Source organism: Anguilla anguilla, chromosome 5 (assembly GCF_013347855.1).
Source record: "Anguilla anguilla isolate fAngAng1 chromosome 5, fAngAng1.pri, whole genome shotgun sequence".
In the NCBI taxonomy this organism is placed as follows: Eukaryota; Metazoa; Chordata; class Actinopteri; order Anguilliformes; family Anguillidae; genus Anguilla; species Anguilla anguilla.
The window spans coordinates 21,869,466-21,890,786 of NC_049205.1; the positions used below are offsets into that span (position 1 = coordinate 21,869,466).

The 21,321-nt window shown below is 46.5% G+C and overlaps 1 protein-coding gene across 1 annotated transcript; it reads right to left on the bottom strand.

The window, feature by feature from the left end:
* Positions 1-15,528: 15,528 nt before the first annotated feature.
* Positions 15,529-19,821, bottom strand: LOC118227532. The gene is made up of 3 exons (XM_035418082.1): positions 18,636-19,821; positions 15,638-15,833; positions 15,529-15,539 (listed from the first exon to the last, which is right to left on the bottom strand). Exons 1-3 carry the CDS (start codon positions 19,662-19,664, stop codon positions 15,529-15,531), a joined length of 1,236 nt encoding a protein of 411 aa, XP_035273973.1. The 5' UTR covers positions 19,665-19,821.
* Positions 19,822-21,321: the final 1,500 nt, after the last annotated feature.

Genomic DNA, 21,321 nt, shown 5'->3' on the forward strand with positions numbered 1-21,321 from the left:
TCGAGTTTCCAGGCATGGAAGGATGTAGCTATGTTTTTTGCCAGAATGTCTTAGCCCTTGCTAGACCTTAACTGCCATATATCACTCTAGCATGATATCCTTTTCAACATATTTCTACTCATGCTAAACGTAGCTCAATCTTGTTCTCATTTGACAATAATGTCCAGTTACAATCACAGCTTCAATAATTAACTTAATTTGGAAATTTGCAAAATTTTTAAATGCTGTGTGATAACATCTTTGTAATTGGTGATACACAAGAATGAGCATTAACTGATTTATAACACTAGTTGGCAGAAAACACATTCTATCGTGAGTGCTGCCAGTGAAATAGTAGCCATGTCCTTTTTGGTGGTGACCTGTTGCCTTATTAGATCTAACAGCGGACAAGTTCCTGTTTTGCTGGTGAGCCAGAAGCCTTCAACAATTGATACAACAATTGGCTTACCTGAGCTGGAGAGAGGGAGCCAATAAGCTATCTCCAAACCAACACCCAAGTCTGTCCACCTGTCATCACTTCCCAATTAGCTGCAGTTTAGCAAGATTGCTGCAGACAGCGTGTGTGAACAGGTGAGGAGAGGTGTCTGGAGAATGCTATGCCCACCCCTTCCCCTCCACTACACCTCCCACTTCTGCCCACCCCCCCTCCCCCAATACTGCCACTTCCACCTCTACTCACCAGTCTGTCTCAGAATCTCAGATAGCAGAACCAAGTAACCTTGAAACTGAGATAAACATTGATTTGAACTTTTCAGATAGCATACTGTTAAGCCAGCACAATTCAATGCAATTCTGTGCTCATTGGCCAGCAGTACAAGCACCGCAATGTATTACTGTTCCACATAAGCCCATTCCTGTAATCACTGTACTGTACTGTAGCAAACATTGTAGGGTTCTGTGGGGTTGTGTGCTGCCATTGACATATCAAATAAGCTTTTCTTGGACTCATAGATCAGTGCAACATACTACCACTGTGGTAAAAACCACAAACAACAATAATAATACATATGCATGTAACTTATTGTGCTGCTTCAGGACACCACAGTACAAAGGACCTTTGTTAGATGCCTTAAAAAAAGATTCAAAATAAGTTCAGAAAGAAATACAAGAAATTCAGTCAATTTCCTTGCCACATGACTGCAGCTGTGAAAACCTACACACAGAGTTTTCAAATTGGGGCCAGGGGAGCCGGAGCATAAAATAACTTCAGTCTGTATGACTCTCCAAGGAGCACCGCAGAGGAGCAACCAACAACAGCACAACAACAGAGAGCCAGGAGAAAGGGTGAAGGTAGGAGTTATTAGAGGATAAAGCGCACCTCTCCACAACTCTCTCCATCTCCCTCTTTTCTCTCTGTTCTTTTGTTCTCCCTGGAACCATAGACATGATCAATGGATTTAGTCAAGGAGATATTCAAGCAGAAAATTGTTGCCTTTTGACTTTCTTTGATGTGCTTCCAGAACACACGCCAACACTACAGTCCAGCAAGGCTGAAAATAACATAACACAAGAGCACTCTGACAGCCTGGAGCAGGGAAAGATGGGGTAGGTGGTTTAGTAGTAAAGCAGACGAGAATGTCTAGATGGAAGTTTTGTATAGAAAATATATATAGGTGATTTTAGATGTCTTTAGAATGACATTAAAAATAAAAACCCGATAAGTGATAACTGATAGGTATTAACCCCCTTTTTATGAAAAACTTTGGGCCAGGCCAGATGCATTCCATTTTCTTGAGCGATCACACTAAAGACGTTAACAAGGCCTACCTATATTGTTTTTGAATCGCCCTGTATTCAGCTGCATTATTGCATAACAAATATCACCCATGTTTTGGGCCAAGTTACTTGAAACAATTTAGGAAACATTGGGCAGCATCGCTTTGGAATACAGGTAGTTTAATTTGTGTGAGGTAAGACAGCCAATATTGTTTGTAGCACAGTAACTTGGCATAATATTGATACTTTTAATGGCAGGCCAAAATTTTGACATTTGAATTGAATGAATTTGCTTTGTATGTGTCAAGTAACTTGGTATTTTTGTACGTAAGAAAACATGTTTTTCATTAGATATCGTTTCTTTTTCATTTCTAGTTTAAAACTAGTTGTCAGTAAAGGCACAGAGGTGAATGTGAACCGTTTTTGAGTTAAAGAAAATCGATATACCTGGCGTGAAAAAGTCATTATCTTGCACCAGTTTCTATACAACCGGTAAGATTACCTACCGAACTGAATCGCAACACAGATGTTGGAGTTTAATTTTGGAGGTGTCTGTGTCTGTATTAACATTATACATTCAGTCTGTTGTCTCGTTAGCAAGGTAGCTAATGTTAAACTCTGTGAAAATTTCAAAACCGGAAATAAAGAGTCTAAAGAGTAAGTGTATTTTATCCGGATTTCAGAAATATAAATGAGTTTCCACAAACATATTACAGATGCAAAAGCAATAATTTAAACGATTTGAACTCGGGTCAGTCTAAGTTCCAAAGGCAAATGTGCTACCTGGTTAGTTACAAGGGAATAGATGTTGGGGTTGCAATTTTGCTGTTTTAAACGTGTGAACTTGTATATATGTCCATTTTGTGTCTGTATCTGTAATTTCTATGGCTGATGTACCTAAATGACCAATGGGAAAACATATTTGTGGGCCTGGAGCGTTTGATGATGTGATTAGGCTCGAAAAAGAAGAAATGCAAAATCCCCCAAGTTTGGGGCTTTTATTGTATGGATGTGTGAAGTTGTTTGTGAATTTTGTCAGTTTAAATGGGATCAGAAGGTACAGAATTTTAATTAATTAATTTAGTTAATTTTCTTAAGCGCTGAGTTTGTCGTCATTGTGGTCATTTCTGTAGGGAACTCTGAAAAGTGCCAAACTGTCGGGGCTGTTTAGGTATGGGGTATGCCGCCCCACCAAGTCATACATGGCATCCCAATCATTTAGCTAGAAATCTAACTAAAATAGAACAAGAAAAATCTATGAACATAATTGACCAAATATGAATATGGCATATTCCCCATCTTAACAGCAAGTCTAGCTTATACTATTATCGATGCAAAACCGAAACAGCTCCCTTGGTTACCATCTGGCTTAGTTACAACCAAAATAATGTTAACTATGCTTTCTTGTTAGTCACAGTGGGTGCTGGCATTTTTTAGTTGACAGGTAAACTATATGACCAAATGTATCTGGACACCACTTAGTCTGGGGCTGTTTTTTCATGGTTTCATGGCCCCTTAGTTCCTGTGAAGGCAAATCTTAATTCTGTAGCATACAATCACATTCTAGGCATTCTGTGCTTCCCAGCCATGTTTCTGCAAGGTCCATATATGGTCTTGTCGAGAACAGTGTGGCAGAGCTCGACTGGCCTGCACAGAGCCCTGACCTCAACCGCATCCAGAACCTTTTGGATCAATTGGAAAGCCAACTGTGAGCCAGGCCTAATTGTCCAATCAGTGCCCAACCTCATTAATGCTCTGGCTGAATAAAAGCAAATCACTCCAGCAATGCTCCAACATCTAGTACAAAGCCTTCCCTGAAGAGTGGAGGTTGTTATAGCAGCAAAAGGTGGACCAACTCCATATTAATGTTCATAATTTTGGATGAGATGTTGAATGTCAGGTGTCCGCATACTTTTGGCCATGTAGTATGTCAAGTCAATCAGGGTTCGAATTATAGCATGACTCTTTGGGGCGGGATCTATCAGTGGGGCTTTCTGGAGCATTATAATACAACTTCATTTAAATGTAAGATATTGTTTTAAAATAATATATTGTGGAAAGCATAGACTCCACCAGACATTTGTTTGCACTTGGCTGAATTATTACACATTTTATTACACAAAAAACTCACTGTAAAATGTTTAGATTGATTATTATTTATTCATACTTTACTAGGTGTCCTAAAAACATTACAGCTGCCAGCGTCCTGAGGGAATTCTACCACCATTTCAGAAGCAAAATGGCACTATTTTTTTTTCTGTCTCTCGCACTCGCTGTCTTATTCAAAATAACCTCAGAAGGAATTTTGTATTGGTCATTCAAATTGTGGCTAACCCCTGTCTTGATATCATCTTGTGTGTTCAATTCTGATTCATCCTACATTCATGTGTTCAGTAGCACAATATTAGGTAGCATGTGTTTTTTTCCTTTACGTTAGCGATTTCAATAGCTTTTTAGTGGTTTGCCATTTTTAAGCATTTGATCAATAGAGGAAAAAACAGAGTGCAACTCATCCATTCATTTGAAAGCTGCACACCTTTTTCAGAAAGAAATAGTAATTTGGCAAACCAGCCATGGATTTTGTTCCCTCTGTGCATCCCACTGGATTGCACAGGGAGACCCATTTCCATGCTGTATAAGTTACTTTATGTTGTTTTTCATGGCATAGGTAGGAAGGTCAAACCCATTTAGACATTTTTTCAGAAAACATATTTTGACAGTACGTTTTTCATGTATAATGTCAAAAATGCTACATTATAACCAAATAACAACATATACATTTCTAATGTGCCAGAAAATTGTTTGCTTTTAGACAATTTTTAAAGTTAGCTGCTTCCCTCTTCTGTGTAATCACTCTCGTTGGATAGAAACACATCATAGTTTGTGTGACTTTTAGGGCAGCTTGTAGACTTAAAAAACAAAACATTACATTTACTGTATTGTTATGGGATGGGACATTTAATCAAATATGTACTTCCAAAACACAATACATATCAAAATGTCGCAGTTTCAAACATAGTGGCCCTAAAGGTAATATAATCTAGGCGGCACTAGTGTTGACTTGCCTCTTATGTTACTGCAATACTAATACAATACTCTAGAATAGGCCTATATCATCAATGAGAACATAATGGAAAATTTGTTCCAAATTCATTTCAATTTATTTGAACTAATAATATCACTTTAAGTCAATATTTTACATCAAATTAATGATCAGTTTTTTAGCTGACCACCTCATTGTGCATTATCCCTTACTTAATCACCATTAAAGGTATACCAAGTAGGATTTTGCGGCCCTTGTGGGCATGTTTGTAACAAAGAAGTACGCTCCTTTGTCCTCAACCCCACTCGAACCTCCGTTGAGGATACACCCTCGAGTGCTATAAGCAAAATGTCAAGAGAACGTGTGAGGTGGTCAGAGATATTGAAAATAGCATTTTAGGAACATGATTGATTCTATATAGATGGTAAAAGTAATTAGGCAGTGTTATAACAATCTTTACACTGAGTGCACCCCTAGGCGTGTGGGGACATTGTACGGTAGGTACGCCATAGTGCCACTGCTACAATTTTGTTTTTTTCCATGTTTGGTATTTAGCTATTCTGGGCCCTGTTTCACAATGCCGGATTATTGAGTTAGCTGAGTAACTGCATTGAGTAAAACTTTGGTTAGACAGCAAAATTATAAATATCCATTGTTATTCTAAAGGGTAAGGTTTGTATGAATCAATATTTGAATCCAGTAATTGTTTTAGAACCTGCTCCAACACTCAATACCAATTGAAATATACAAGCAATGAAGATTCTGGAGGCATGAAACAAAAACGCTAGCCTAAAAGTTCCTTTCTGATTATCTGTCTCCATTACCATTGGCTGGCTAGCTAGCTATTTGAATTATACTATGGTGGAAATAATAATTTTGGTAAAGTCTATGAATTAAAAAATTTATGTAAAGAGCATTTTAGGTTAACACAATTGTTCTGAAAGCCTCCGTAAACCATCTCCTGGTTGATTTCGAAGTATACCCAGTTAAAAACAGAAACGCTTTGTTTTAGTTTAATTAGTAGATGATACACGACAACTATACCGAATACGGAGTTTCGCAGCACCACCATTGTCGCTCTGGTCGTTGATTTAACAAGCACCCCCTCCCTGCAGTCTCATCTGCAACTACACCCCCCACCCATGACATAATGGACAATATTGTCTATCTGGGCATTCATAAAAACCTTTGTTCTACTGTTTATAGGTACAATGAGAACCTTATCTGGAGGACGGACATCAAGCAAGCGACCACAAGCACATGGCACATAATCCAACCCTTTATTATTCCCCGTGTGCAACACATCATATGAATGGTTCCTATGTGACGTATTGGGACCCATCACTACATCCCCCTTTCTAGATTCCTGTCGAGATGCATGAATAACCATATCGAAAACTGTAATGAAAAGCTCTTCTCTTTTCCTCAACATACTGTAACAGTATAATAGTTTGGAGATTCAAGTATTATCAAACATCTCAAATATCAAACAGATGATATCACTATCAATAAGAACACTTATGGCTTCTCCCTTTCACTTAATAGCTTATCTATGAAACCACTGGCATCTAACACTGGTATGAAACATTTTTAACATAATCATCAACAACATATAAACATCATAACATCAACAGAATCTTTTCAAGTATCAACTTCTCTTTTTTTTCTTGTGTGTGTGTGTGTGTGTGTGGACAATGCCCCATTTTTCACTTCAGTATCAGTGTTCACCTCACATAGTCTTTTAGGTACGCTGGAGTCCCTCTGACTCTGGCAGGATAACGTCTCTCACACACTGGAGTCTGTTGACTGGAGTCACGCTGGACTTCAGGTGTGACAGGTGTAACAGGTGTACTCACTGCATCTGGAGCGGTGTTTTCCAGCGATGTTTCAGGTATGTGGGTGGGTTTTGCAGGTGACACAGAGGTTGGCGAGAGGTGGAATCGGTTTCTTCGCAGGGTGCCTCTAGGCGTCTCGATGATGTAGGATCTTGGTGCATCTGCTGGAGACACCACTGTGCCTCTCTCAAGCATGTCTTTGACCCACACATGATCGCCAGGTTGCAGGTGTGGCATGTCACATGCTCTGTCTTCGGTTGTAGTTTGGTGCTGCTTTTGTCTGTATCTTTGTTCTGTTCTTTTCAGGTTCTCCATGTCTGCACATGCTGGGTTGAGCTGGGACAGAATGACAGGAACAGTTGTTCTGATCTTCCTCCCCATAAGTAGCTCAGCGGGACTGTGTCCATTTGCCAGAGGAGCAGCGCGATAGGCCATGAGGGCAAGATAAGGATCAATGGACTTCTTGAGGAGACTTTTGATTGTCCTTATGGCCCGCTCCGCCTCCCCGTTGCTCTGTGGGAAGTGTGGACTAGACGTCACATGGTTGAAGCTCCAATCTTGTGCAAACTTTCGGAAGGACTTGGATGCAAATAGTGGTCCATTGTCCGAGCGCACCACTTCTGGTATCCTGTGACGTGCCTAGATAGATTTGAAGTGCTCGATCGCTGCTTCTGATGTTGTGGATGTTAGTTTGGCTACTTCGAAGTATCTTGAGAAATAGTCCACAATGACTAAGAAATTTTTGTTTTCTGTCTGAAACAGGTCTGCTGCTACAGTAGACTATGGCCTTGACGGGAACTCAGTAGGCAGCATCGTTTCTCGAGGCTAGTTCTCTCATCGGCACATGCGTCACAGCTCTCTATCATTTTTTATCAAGGTTGTTAGAGTGGCGCTCTGGACCCTATCGAACCCGATCAAATGGCTTGCTTATGCTTAAGGTCCCTCGGGCTCGAACAGAAATTGGGAAGTCAGCATTCCATTTCAGTGCCCCATCCTTCTGGAATGAGCTCCAACAATTGCTGAAAATCAGTTCTCTACCAACTTATGGGCAGTTTAGATCGCTGGTTTTGAATATTCCTCTCTCTGATTGTATCAGTTTTTGATCTTATCTGTGCTTGATTTTATTTATTTTATTTCTTTTAATTATATTTTACTTTATTTTATTCTTATTTTATTTTTTTAAATTTTATTATATACTATGTTAGTTACTGTTGTTATATTCTGTGATCTTTTATTATACTTATTGTGTTTTAATTGTGTTTGTAATCTTGGCTACATTGAAAATGAGGGCCTGGCCCTCAATTGTATCTCCGAGAATTTAAATAAAGGTTCTAACTGATTTTTGTCAGCTCCCTGCTGAGGCCTAGCCACCACACTGACTGTTTAACTCTCTCCATGTACTTGGTTATACCAAGATGACCCTCGTGCAGCTTGGTCAGCATGTCTGCTCTGAGTGATGCTGGGATTACTATTCTGCTGCCAAGAAGTAACAGACCATTTTGAACTGTGAGCTCATCTGAGAATGGCAGATAGGGTTGGAACACTCTTCCAACTGAAAACTTGTCTGGCCATCCTTCCACACAATACTTCAGTACTTCAGCAGCCGTAGTATGTCGTCATTGTCCTGGTGTGTCTGGATTTCTCTGAGCCTCCTCTCTGTAGCTGGCAGGCTTGCTATGACAGAGTCAGCATACAGCTCGATTTCTTCCTCATGTAGCCCCCTCTGTTGTGCTGTTTACAGGCGCTCTGGACAGCACATCCGCAGTCGCAATATCTTTGCCAGCCACATGAGATATGGTGTGGGAGAATCTCATTAGTTGGATGCGTAGATGTTGTATGCGCGGTGGGAGTTCATCTAGATTCCTTGAGCCCAGCAGAGGAACCAGAGGTTTGTGGTCTGTCTCGATATGGAAACTTTTCCCGATGAGGAACTCTGCAAACCTCTCACAGGCCCATGTGGAGGCCAGCACCTCCTTCTCAATCTGGGCATATCGCTGTTCGGTGCTGCTGAGAGCTCTCGAAGCATACGCCACTGGTTTCCACTCTGCGTTATCTCGTCACTGTCAGAGAACAGCGCCCATCCTGCACGACAACGAATCAGCAGAGACTAGCGTTTCAGCATTTGGATCAGACAGTTCTAGCCCTGTCGGTGTAGTCAGTACTTTCTTTATGCTGTTGAAGGCTTGCTGCTGTTCTAACCCCCAGACCCAAATGTTTGACTTCCTCAGCAGATCTCTGAGTGGGCGTGTTTTTTCGGCTAGGTGTGGCAGGAATTTCCCTAGGTGATTTCTCATCCCCAGAAAGCGCCTCACCTCACTGACGCTTTCTGGGGATGATAAATCATGGCTCGTTCATGGCTCTCACAGCGCTCACCTTGTTGGGGTCTGTGCTGACCCCCGATGCCTCGACGATCTGCCCCAGGAACTTTATCCTGCTCTTCGAGAACTCACACTTATCGTTGAGCGTCACTCCCGCCTCCTGCAGTCGTGACAGTGCTCTCCGCAGCCTCTCGTCGTACTCCCTCTGTGTGGCTCCCCAGATGAGCATGTCGTCCATCTGACACAGAACTCCTTCCAGGCTGATGAGATTCCGAAGCACAGACGGTTATAGCATTACATTACATTACATTACAGGCATTTGGCAGACGCTCTTATCCAGAGCGATGTACAACAAAGTGTATAACCATAACCAGGAACAAGTATGACGAAACCCCTAGAGAGAAGTACCGGTCCAAGTACAGGGAACAACCGCATAGTTCAACTTGGACCCTGGTGGTTAAACTGATTAACACTAACAACGAGAACGGCAACAACGCAATCTATGGAAAAATAAAAATACAAGTAGTCGTTAAGACTGGCGCATCAACTAAGTCACCTATTAAACAGCTGCCTAGTTACAACCCTAAGTTTAGTCATTTACAGGGGGGGAAGGGAGGGATGGGGAGAGGTGCAGCCTGAAGAGGTGGGTCTTCAGTCGTCGTTTGAAATGAGTCACAGTCTCAGCTGTTCTGACCTCCACAGGGAGGTCATTCCACCATCGTAGGGCCAGAACAGACAGGAGACGTGTTCTGGAAGTGCAGGTGCGAAGAGGGGGAGGTGCTAGGCGTCCTGAGGTAGCAGAACGGAGGGATCTGGCTGGCATGTAGGGTTTGAATATCTTGTGAAGGTATGCTGGGGCTGATCCCTTGACTGCCTGGTATGCTAGAACCAATGTTTTGAATTTGATGCGAGCTATAACAGGCAGCCAGTGGAGGGTAGTGAGCAGGGGAGTTACGTGGGAGTGTCTGGGGAGGTTGAAGACCAGACGAGCCGCAGCATTCTGAATGAGCTGCAGGGGTCTGGTGGCAGATGCCGGTAGTCCAGCCAGAAGAGAGTTGCAGTAGTCCAGGCGGGATAGAACCATTGCTTGGACCAGGAGCTGGGTTGAGTAGGTGGTGAGAAAGGGGCGGATTCTGCGGATGTTGTATAGGAAAAATCTGCATGCCCGGGTTACTGCTGCAATGTTGTTGGAGAGGGACAGCCTGTTGTCCATCATCACTCCGAGATTCTTGGCGCAGGGTGATGATGTCACTACGGTGTCCCCTAAGGAAATGGAAAAGTCGAGGAGGGGAGAGGATAGAGCAGGAATAAAGATTAGCTCCGTCTTTCCCAGGTTGAGCTTCAGGTGGTGATTGTCCATCCAGCTCTGTATGTCCCTCAGGCAAGCGGAGATGCGGGCGGGGACATGTGTGTCCGATGGGGAGAAGGAGAGAAAGAGTTGCGTGTCGTCGGCATAGGAATGATAGGACAAGCCATGGGCAGATATTACAGGGCCAAGGGATCTGGTGTACATGGAGAAGAGAAGGGGACCAAGGACTGAGCCCTGGGGAACTCCGGTGGTGAGGGGACGGGGTGGTGATACCTTACCCGCCCAGGCAACCTGGAAGGAGCGGTCAGAGAGGTAGGACTAGCAATACTGCCCGAACGGAGTGATGAACGTGGTTAGCAGAGAAGACTCCTTGGTGAGTGGAATCTGCCAAAATCCAGCGTTGGCATCTAGCTTTGAAAACACTGGGTCCGGTAAGCTGTCCTAGGGAGTTTTCTACCCCTGCATCATAGATGTCCTCCCTTGTGCTTTTGTTTCTCTTGCTGAGAGTGGCTGTGAACTTGCCTGTTACCTTCAGAGGTGCTCTTCCTGGCCCCTGCTGAATCTTTGTTGGCCTCTCCAGTCTGCTGAACTGGCCCCGGGTGTACAACGTTTTCAGGACTGCTGTCACGTCTGCGCCGGTGTCGATTTTGAACACTGTGTTGTAGTTTTCCACTTTTATCTCTATCATCCAAGGGCTGCCCTCTGCATCAGCTGTCATTGAGCAGAAGAATGCGACCTCGTAGTCATCAGTGTCCTCAGTTACTGTAGCTACATTCACTTCGTACATTTTTTTTGTTCTGCACACTCTAGCATAATGTCCTTTTTTCTGCATTGATTTCACGTCGCTTCTCTCACTGGACATTGTTGCAGGCTCCTCTCGTGTCCCCACATCTTTTGCACAGCGACTGTCTTTTTCTTGAATGTCTGTCTGGACTGTGACTTGGCTTGCTTTGCTCTTGCGCTGCCACACTGCTGCGTGTGCACGCTGTCGAGCTGCGTGTTCGAGATGTCCCCTTTAAAGTTAGTCATTAGCATTTTTTGTTGCGTTTTCATCTGCTCTGGTGACCACCTTCTCTAGTGTCAGTTCTGGGTCCATTTGTAATTGTTCTGACAAACGTTTATCTCTCAGACCCACCACAAGTCTGTCCCTCACCATCTCGTCATGCAGAGCCCCGTATCCGCAGTGCTTCCCCAGGCAATGCAGCGCAGTAATGAAGCTGTCAGCCAACTCGCCCAACTCTTGCTGCCGCTGATTAAACTTTGCCCTCTCAAATGTCACATTCCTGCGAGCCACGAAGTGAGCATCTAACTTTCATTTGACAGTCGCGTACTCACTTGCTTCTTCAGGGCTTAGGTGCAAGGAAACTAATATGTCTTCAGCTTCCTCCCCCATGGTGTAAATTAATTCGTTGACTTGATTTTCGTCCGCCTGCGTTTCCAATCCAGAAGCAATGCGGAATCTGTCAAAGCACTTAATCTACTTCTTCCAGTCATCAGATTTGAACGTGACCTTCTCCGGTGGAGTGACTTGAAACTGATTCATGTTGTCGCGTTGATTAGCTACCCATGGCTAGCTAGCTTTGCTAACTTGCTAAGCTTAGTGAACCTTCGATACGTGCAACTTTAACTAACTTGACACTTTGTGTTGCTCACTACACGCCAACTAACTCGTTACATTTATATCCCACTTCTGACACCATGTTCTGTTGTTAATAGGTACAATGAAAACCTTATCTGGAGGACGGACATCAAGCACGCAACCACAAGCACATGGCACTTAATCCAACTCTTTATTATTCCCTGTTTGCCTTGGACAATCCATTTGTGAAATATACACGCATTTGTGATGCCTGGGTACCTTGCAAAAAAGCTGTGTGTAATACCAAACGTGTTGTTTACAGCGTTGTTGCCCTTTTTCGTACAGTCTGGCTTGATTGACAATTCATTTATGCAGTAGGTGAGAGTATAAGCTTTCTAACGATGTATAACATATCTCATTTTGCTTTTGGAATAGTGTTTTATATCGCAGCGTAAACGAAAACTTTCTCATTATACTAGCAGTAAAATACACTGCACCTGACAAAATGTTGTGAACGATTTCTCGTAATTTCTTGGGAAATATTATTATTATTGAGGACTTCTGAGCATAGCTAATAATTTCATCATTGCTATGTAAGTATTACTGCTCAAAATATTTTGGTTATACACATTATTTTTGAAATTGAGTGTCTTTAAATAGGTTAGTGGTATTATATAATGTGGATATTTCACATTGTAATGTAAGCGTTAGTTGGTAGTGTAATAGTCTTTGTGATGCATGCAACAGTGATGACGTGAGAGTTGGAACATTTCCAAAACATGGTGGATGGTTGAAAATTGTTTTCATGTCGTCCCATCCCCATACAAGAAAACATACGAGAGTATAGAGTAAAGAAATACATACAAGAGTTAATTATTACACATTCAGGTACTGTACCGCATTGTGTGACAATATTTTTTTTTTTTTTTTATCTGATAGCAATGTTCCAACTTAAACCTTCATAAGGGGCTCATTTATATGCTTTATAATGGACAAAAGCATTTTATTCATTTTTGGAGAGATTCGGGATATGTTTCTGGACCCCTAGATATTTTAGACCACTGTACTGATGGAAAGCTTGTAATTCCCACTTCAAAATGATGCAACAGTGAGTTTATTGAGTCAAAACGCTTGATTTGTAGTGAAATACATGAATATGTTGTGATTTACAGCAATGCATAATTTTGACATTTTGGATTGATTTGGAGACGCTGGGTACACCACTTAGTTTTTGCTTCATAAATATAGTAGTTCGACATATCCACCCTTAGATTTTATGAACTTGTGGTCAAGAAGTTTTTGATCCAGCACATGTATAGTTTAACCTGTTGTATATATGCAATCTCTCAGTATTTCATTGCAAATTAAAAAAGTGCAAATTCATTTTTGATTTTTTATCTAGACAATTGCATTTGTGGCACTTTATTTCTTCCAAAATTATGAATATAAACTAATCTGCGTTAGTATTGTAAATTGGACAAATGTCTTGCTTCATTTAAGCCATTTTTTAAGTCTCTGTGGTGTTCACATCTGAGTTATAAAGCTTTAAATAGGGTATCCCTTAAATGGGCAAGGATTGGCCTGATTTGGCATGTGTGCTAAGGGGTTAAGCTTCCAGGCATGAAAGGATGGAACAAGGATTCTGGACAAAATGCCTTAATACTTGCTGGAGTTCATGATTCCATTGATCTTCACAAGGACCTAGGAACAGTAAATGCAAAACCACCCCATAACGATAAAGATACTGAATTTCACCTTAAGTATAGCATCCTTTTCAATATTGCCCTTCTAAGCAACTTAAAAAGTTACTCACATACACAAAACGTATATATTCCATATTGTAAAATAGCACAATTCCGCAAAATGTTCTGTGTACCAAATTATCAATAGTTGAATGATAGCAAGTTACAGGTAAACAATAGCATATGCAAATAAGCTTAGCTAATTATTAAGTAAAATTACTGCATGCTTAACAAGCTCTGGTTTCATATTAGTTAACCAAATGGATGTGAATAGTTGACTAGTTGTTACTACCATCCGCGGCGCCATCTTGATGCTTGATCAAGATGGCGCCGCGGATGGCTGCCTCGGTGTGTTGGTGCGCATTGTTTTGCCTTGTTTTGTTTGTAAATTCAGTGTTTTGCGATAGCATCCGGAACTCTTTCACCAGGGAAGAGCTCATGAATATCAGGGTAACAACTCCTGTGGATTTATTTCCGAACATTCTCATCACATCTGCGGAATTACTGGTCACTTTTGTCAAAGGTACGCTCACCCTTGTTCACGCAGTGAAACGCCGGAGGAGAGGGAAACGTGCCGGTGCGCTCGTGCGTCTCCGCAGACGCGGTCTACGCACTCCGTTACCGGGAATATTTCTATCTAACGTGCGATCGCTGTGCAATAAACTGGACGAACTCCAGCTACTGGTGGAGAAAAACAGAGACTTTTCAACATCTTCCGTTTTGTGCTTCACGGAAACTTGGCTGTGTGGATCGATACCGGACTCTGCGCTGCAGCTGGCAGGCTTTCAGCTATTCAGAGCGGATCGCGACACAGAGCGCTCCGGCAAAATGAAAGGTGGAGGTATTTGTTTTTATACAAACAGTGGCTGGTGTAAAGATGTTACAGTGATTATGCAGCACTGTTCTCCTGTTCTGGAAACTTTTTTCATCAACTGCAAACCCTTCTACTCCCCCCGCGAGTTCGCTTCATTCATTCTGGTCGGTGTTTACATTCCACCGCAAGCCCTCGTGCAGGAGGCACAGCGTACGCTCGCCGACCAGATACTGTGTGTGGAGCGGACAAACCCGGACTCTTTCGTTATCGTCCTCGGCGACTTTAACAAAGGGAATCTCAGCCACGAACTGCCTAAATACCACCAGTTGATTAAATGCCCGACCAGAGAGGAGAACACTTTAGATCACTGCTACAGTACAATCAACCGTGCCTATCACGCCGTCCCCCGCGCTGCACTGGGACACTCTGACCACATCATAGTCCACCTGATTCCTGCATACAGGCAGAAATTAAAACTCTGCAAACCTGTTGTGAGGACATCTAAGAAGTGGACCAGTGAAGCTATGGAGGATCTTCGCACGTGCTTGGACTGCACTGACTGGGATGTTTTCAGGTCTGCTACCATCAGTCTGGATGAGTACACAGAGGCTGTGACATCATACATCAGCTTCTGTGAGGACAGCTGTGTACCATCACGCACCAGGGTGTAGCAAACTGAGTGCTACCGCTCGTTTGAGAGATGAGAGAGAGACAAGTTCTTTTTCAGGACGCGACTGCGTCTTTTTATTTTCCGGCCGCCACGCGGCTTTCTGTTCGCAATACGCAATACGCAATACACAATACACAAGGTATGTTACAATTCACGGCTGACTGCCCGTCAGCTCTTCTTCCTCCTCCAGTTCTCCCCCTTCTCTCTCTGTCGAGCCGCTTTTAAACGTCCAGGCTCACTGTCGAGGTAATCAGCACATTGTCAATCAATAAAACAATTAACTATCCGTGCTGATTAATAAACCCCAACAGCCGTGGCGCAGAGTTCCGAGAGCCGCCCCGCCCACTCTCTCTCTGCAGCCAACGCAAAAACCACGCCCACCTTACCACATACCCCCACCGCCCGACTTAGGCCGGGGAGCCATCCGGCCGATGACCGACCCCCCCCCCCACCCCCTTCGGGGCGAGAGAGGAAGTCCGCCACCACCATCTGCGCCCCCGGCCTATGAACCACCTTAAAATTACAGGGTTGTAGAGCCAGATACCACCGGGTGATTCGCGGGTTGGTATCCTTCATGCGGTGGAGCCATTGGAGGGGAGCGTGGTCCGAACAGAGGGTGAATGGGCGACCCAGCAGGTAGTAGCGCAGGGACCCGACCGCCCACCGGATGGCGAGGCACTCCTTTTCTACCGTGCTGTACCTTGCCTCCCGCTGGGATAGTTTGCGGCTGAGGTACAGCACCGGGCGGTCGACTCCCTCCACCTGCTGGGTCAAAACAGCCCCCAGCCCTCTGTCCGATGCGTCGGTCTGCAGGATAAAAGGAAGAGAGAAATTAGGGGTGAACAAGAGCGGCTCCCCGCAGAGGGCTTCCTTTACCCTCTCAAACGCTCGCTGGCACGGCTCCGTCCACTGGACCGGATCTGAGGCACCTTTGCGAGTTAAATCAGTCAAGGGGCTGGTCAGCTGTGAAAACGCCGGAATAAACCGTCTATAGTAGCCGGCCAACCCCAAGAACCTCCTTACCTCTTTTTTCGTCTTGGGTCGTGGACAGGTCGCAATCGCCGCGGTTTTATCCACCAGAGGTCGCACCTGTCCACTTCCCAAGTGGTACCCCAAATACCGTACCTCCGCTCGGCCAATCGCACACTTCTTTGGGTTAGCCGTGAGCCCCGCCTGCCTCAAGGACTCGAGCACCGCCCCCACATGCCGCATATGCTGTGCCCAGCTGCTACTGTGGATGATAACATCATCCAGATAGGCAGCAGCATACGCAGCATGCGGACGCAGCAGCCGATCCATCAGGCGCTGGAAGGTGGCTGGGGCCCCGAATAACCCAAACGGAAGTGTTCGGAATTGGTACAAACCGTCCGGAGCGGAGAAAGCCGATTTCTCTTTGGACTTTGCAGACAAGGGAATCTGCCAATAGCCCTTAGTCAGATCCAGTGTCGAGAAAAAACGAGCCGTGCCCAGCCGATCCAGGAGTTCGTCGACCCTAGGCATAGGATAGGCATCAAAATGTGACACAGCATTCACTTTCCTATAATCCACACAGAACCGAATAGAGCCATCCGGCTTACTTACCAGCACGATGGGGCTATTCCAGGCACTGTGGGACTCCTCTATTACACCCAACTCCAGCATGGCCTTTATTTCTGCCTGCACCAATTTCTTTTTGTGCTCCGGCAGTCTATAGGGGCGGGAACGTACCGTTACTCCCGGGGGGGTGTCGATATGGTGGTGTATGAGGTTCGTGCGTCCTGGTAGGGGAGAAAACACATCCGCAAACCGTTTTTGCAACATGGCAAGGTCTGCTCTCTGACTTGGCGAGAGGTGGCTATCTGAAAGGGGTGGGGTCTGATTGATTGAATTTACTACCTCCGGCCCCAGCTCGTCCCTCTCCTGATCCACCGTTACCAGAGAAACAGCCACCACCTCTTTCCAGGCTTTTAATAAATTGAGGTGATAAATCTGTTTCGCTCCCTCTCTATCAGCACGCTCCACCTCATAGTCAACCTCCCCAACTCTTCGTGTGACCACGAAGGGCCCTTGCCACTTGGCGAGTAATTTTGTACTGGAGGTTGGAAGTAATACCAGGACTTTATCTCCCGGCGAGAATTGACGTAGTTTCGTCCCTCTATTGTAGTGCCTCTGCTGACGTTCCTGAGCCTCGAGCAAATTCTCCCGTGACAACCGACCCAGTGAATGGAGTTTTGCTCGCAGGTCCATAACGTATTGCAACTCATTTTTGCTGGGGCTTGGACCGTCCTCCCAGCTTTCTTTAACTAGGTCCAATATTCCCCGAGGTTTTCTACCGAATAACAGTTCAAAGGGAGAAAATCCCGTGGAGGCCTGGGGAACCTCCCGCACTGCAAATAATAGAGGGACTAACCACTTATCCCAATTTCGGCTATCGTCGTGAATGAACTTTCGAATCATGGACTTCAGAGTTCTATTAAACCGCTCCACAAGCCCATCTGTTTGGGGATGGTATACACTGGTTCTAATAGAGCGGACGCCCAGTAATCCGTATAGCTCATTTAGTGTACGTGACATAAACGAAGTGCCCTGATCAGTCAGAATCTCTTTCGGGATTCCGACCCGGGAGATAATTTGAAACAGAGCTTGCGCAACACTCTTAGCTGAAATATTGCGCAACGGCACTGCTTCGGGATACCGGGTCGCATAATCCACCAAGACCAACACGAAACGGTATCCCTGGGTGCTCCGTTCAAATGGCCCGATGAGGTCCATAGCAATTCGGTCAAAGGGAACCTCTATTAAGGGTAATGGGCGCAACGGCGCTTTTGGGGTGGCCGGGGGGTTCACTAATTGACATTCGGGACAGGACGCACACCACCGACGTACGTCCGCCCAAATGCCCGGCCAGTAAAACCGAGCCATTATTCGGTGTAGTGACTTATCATACCCTAAGTGCCCCGCCATGGGGTTGTAATGAGCCGCCTGGAAAACCATTTCCCGGCGGTTTCTGGGTACCAACAACTGGGTCGTTTCTTCACCGGTCTGAGCGTCACGACACACTCGATACAACCTGTCCCTAATAATAGAAAAATAAGGGTGAGAGAGTACTGCATCGGGGCGCACCTGCTGACCATCAATCCGCATCACTTGGTCATAGGCAAAGCGTAAGGTGTCGTCCCGAGACTGCTCGAGTGGGAAATCCTCCGCGGGTTGGAATACAGGACCCCGGGGAGTCTCAACCGGAGGCTCGCCTGGGTCCCTCCCCGCCCCGGCCGTGTCGGACGGCCCTGCGTCACCACCGTCAACAGCACACACGTCACACTTCCCTATCGGTCGTGATCGCAACCCCAGTATGTTTCTAGAGATCTCCCTAAACCCCGCCCAATCAGTACCCAAGATTAGGGGATGCGCAAGCCGGGAGCTAACCGCAGCCTTCACCATATGCGTTTTTCCCTGGTAACAAATTTCCACGGGTACTACCGGATACTTGTGCACATCTCCATGCACACACCGAATGGAAACCCAGGGTGCCTTTACCAATGCCTCGGTTCGAACCAGGTTTTGCTGGATCAGGGACTGCATAGCCCCTGAATCCAACAGCGCCCGGTGTTCACTCCCTTGCACCCTTACCGGGATGCAGTACGCTCCCTCCTGATCGGGAGCGGAAGTGGGCGGCCCGACCACCCGGACCACCTGCCCCACTTCCATAAGTGGACAATCGCGGCGCAGGTGACCCAGCTGTCCGCACCGCCAACACCCCGGTCCGAGCGTCTGAGGCGCCCTCTGCGAGCCGGAGCCCCCCGCCACTGAGCCTGGACCTGGAGAGGGAATCGGAAAAAAGGGGGGATTAGTTTGAGGCAAGGGAGGGGGCAGAGCCCGGGGGACAGGGAAGGGGCCAGCACGAGGAGGGGGTCTCCTCCTAGGCGCCGGTTCCGGCCGTGCTTGCTGCTGGGCGCTGGGGTATAGCACTAGGTGGTCTTCCGCCAGGGTAACCGCCCCCTCTAGGTTGGTCGGGCGATGGCAGCGCACCCAATTGGCCGTTCCCTCCGGCAACCCTTCCAGGAACTGTTCCAGTATAACCTGCTCCACCACGCCCCCGGCGGACCGGGTCTCTGGTTGCAGCCAACGCCGGGCCATGTGGGTTAGCCTTTGGGCGTATGCGAAGGGACGGTCCTCCGCCACCAGTTTCGCCGTCCGGAACCGGCGCCGGTAATCCTCCGTGCTGCAGCCCAGTCGGTCCAGGATCGCCCTCTTCACAATCTTGTAATCCGCCCGGGCTCCGGGCGGCAGTCCATGCGCCGCCTGCTGGGCTTCCCCAGTTAAAAGGGGCAGGAGGTGTACAACCCACTCCTCGTGGGGCCACTGACACGCCTCCGCTGCCACCTCAAAACTTTCCACGAAGGCCTGGATGTCATCTTCGGCGGTCATTTTTGGTATGTGGATCCGGAGAGGGGATCGGGACGGCGGGTCCCGGGAGCTGGTTTCCCCGGCGGCAGCCAGCTGTCGCAGCGCCTGGGTCTGGAGGGAGGCTTGTGCACGCAGAGCCTCCATCTGCTCTGCGTGTACGGCCGCCTGCCGCTCCTGCATCTGGGCCATCCCCTCCAGCATCCTCGCCAGCGCTACGAGAGGCTGCGCCGTCTCGCTCCGGTTTGGGTCCATCTCTGACCTTCTCTCTCTCTCTCTTCCTGCCGTCTCCCCGCACGGGCCACCACTGTAGCAAACTGAGTGCTACCGCTCGTTTGAGAGATGAGAGAGAGACAAGTTCTTTTTCAGGACGCGACTGCGTCTTTTTATTTTCCGGCCGCCACGCGGCTTTCTGTTCGCAATACGCAATACGCAATACACAATACACAAGGTATGTTACAATTCACGGCTGACTGCCCGTCAGCTCTTCTTCCTCCTCCAGTTCTCCCCCTTCTCTCTCTGTCGAGCCGCTTTTAAACGTCCAGGCTCACTGTCGAGGTAATCAGCACATTGTCAATCAATCAAACAATTAACTATCCGTGCTGATTAATAAACCCCAACAGCCGTGGCGCAGAGTTCCGAGAGCCGCCCCGCCCACTCTCTCTCTGCAGCCAACGCAAAAACCACGCCCACCTTACCACACAGGGTTATCTACAACAACGACAAACCCTGGTTTACAGCTAAACTCAGACAGCTAAGGCTGGCAAAGGAGGGAGCATTTAGGAGTGGGGACAAGGACCGGTTTAAAGAGTCTAAATACAGGTTTAGCAAGGCGGTGAGAGATGCTAAACGACTGTACTCTGAGAAACTCCAACAGCAGTTCTCAGAAAACAACTCGGCCTCTGTCTGGAAGCCCCCCACTCCACTAATGACTTGCGCCTGGCCAACGACCTGAATGAGTTATACTGCCGATTTGAAAGACAATGGGACAGTCCTGACACCATCCCCCGTGAACCCATTCACCAGCTCCAGACCACCAGCTCCTCCTCCCCCATCTCAGCAGGAGCCCGGGCCTCTCTACAATCACCCACCTCAGAGGCCCCCTCCCCCTCCCCTATCACAATGACGACTCTCTCCCTCCTGGAGAGGGACGTTAACAGACTATTCAAGAGACAGAACCCTCGCAAAGCAGCTGGACCAGACTCTGTCTCTCCCTCCACCCTGAAGCACTGTGCCGATCAGCTGTCTCCGGTGTTCACAGACATTTTTAACACCTCACTGGAGACATGCCACGTACCAGCCTGCTTCAAGACCTCTACCATTATCCCCGTCCCCAAAAAAACAAGGACCGCAGGACTCAATGACTACAGACCCGTCGCCCTGACCTCTGTGGTAATGAAGTCTTTTGAGCGCCTTGTACTGTCCCACCTCAAAACCATCACGGACCCACTCCTGGACCCCCTGCAGTTCGCATACAGAGCCAACAGGTCTGTGGACGATGCTGTAAACATGGCCCTCCACTTCATCCTCCAGCACCTGGACACTGCAGGAACCTATGTCAGGATCCTGTTTGTGGACTTCAGCTCCGCCTTCAATACCATCATCCCGGCTCTACTACAGGACAAGCTTTCCCAGCTGCACGTGCCTGACTGCACCTGCAGGTGGATCATCGACTTCCTGTCTGACAGGAAGCAGCACGTGAAGCTGGGGAAACACGTCTCCGACTCCCGGACCATCAGCACCGGCTCCCCTCAAGGCTGCGTCCTTTCTCCTCTACTCTTCTCCCTGTATACCAATAGCTGCACCTCCAGTCATCAGTCAGTCAAGCTCCTGAAGTTTGCAGACGACACCACTCTCATTGGACTCATCTCTGGTGGGGATGAGTCTGCCTACAGGAGAGAGATTGAACATC

Coding starts and splice junctions, on each gene's coding strand:
- LOC118227532 (XM_035418082.1), bottom strand. CDS start 19,664: ATGGACCCAAACCGGAGCGAGACGGCGCAGCCTCTCGTAGCGCTGGCG. Junction 15,834..18,635: donor AGGGAGCGTACTGCATCCCG/GTAAGGGTGCAA, acceptor TTTATCCTGCAG/ACCGACGCATCGGACAGAGG.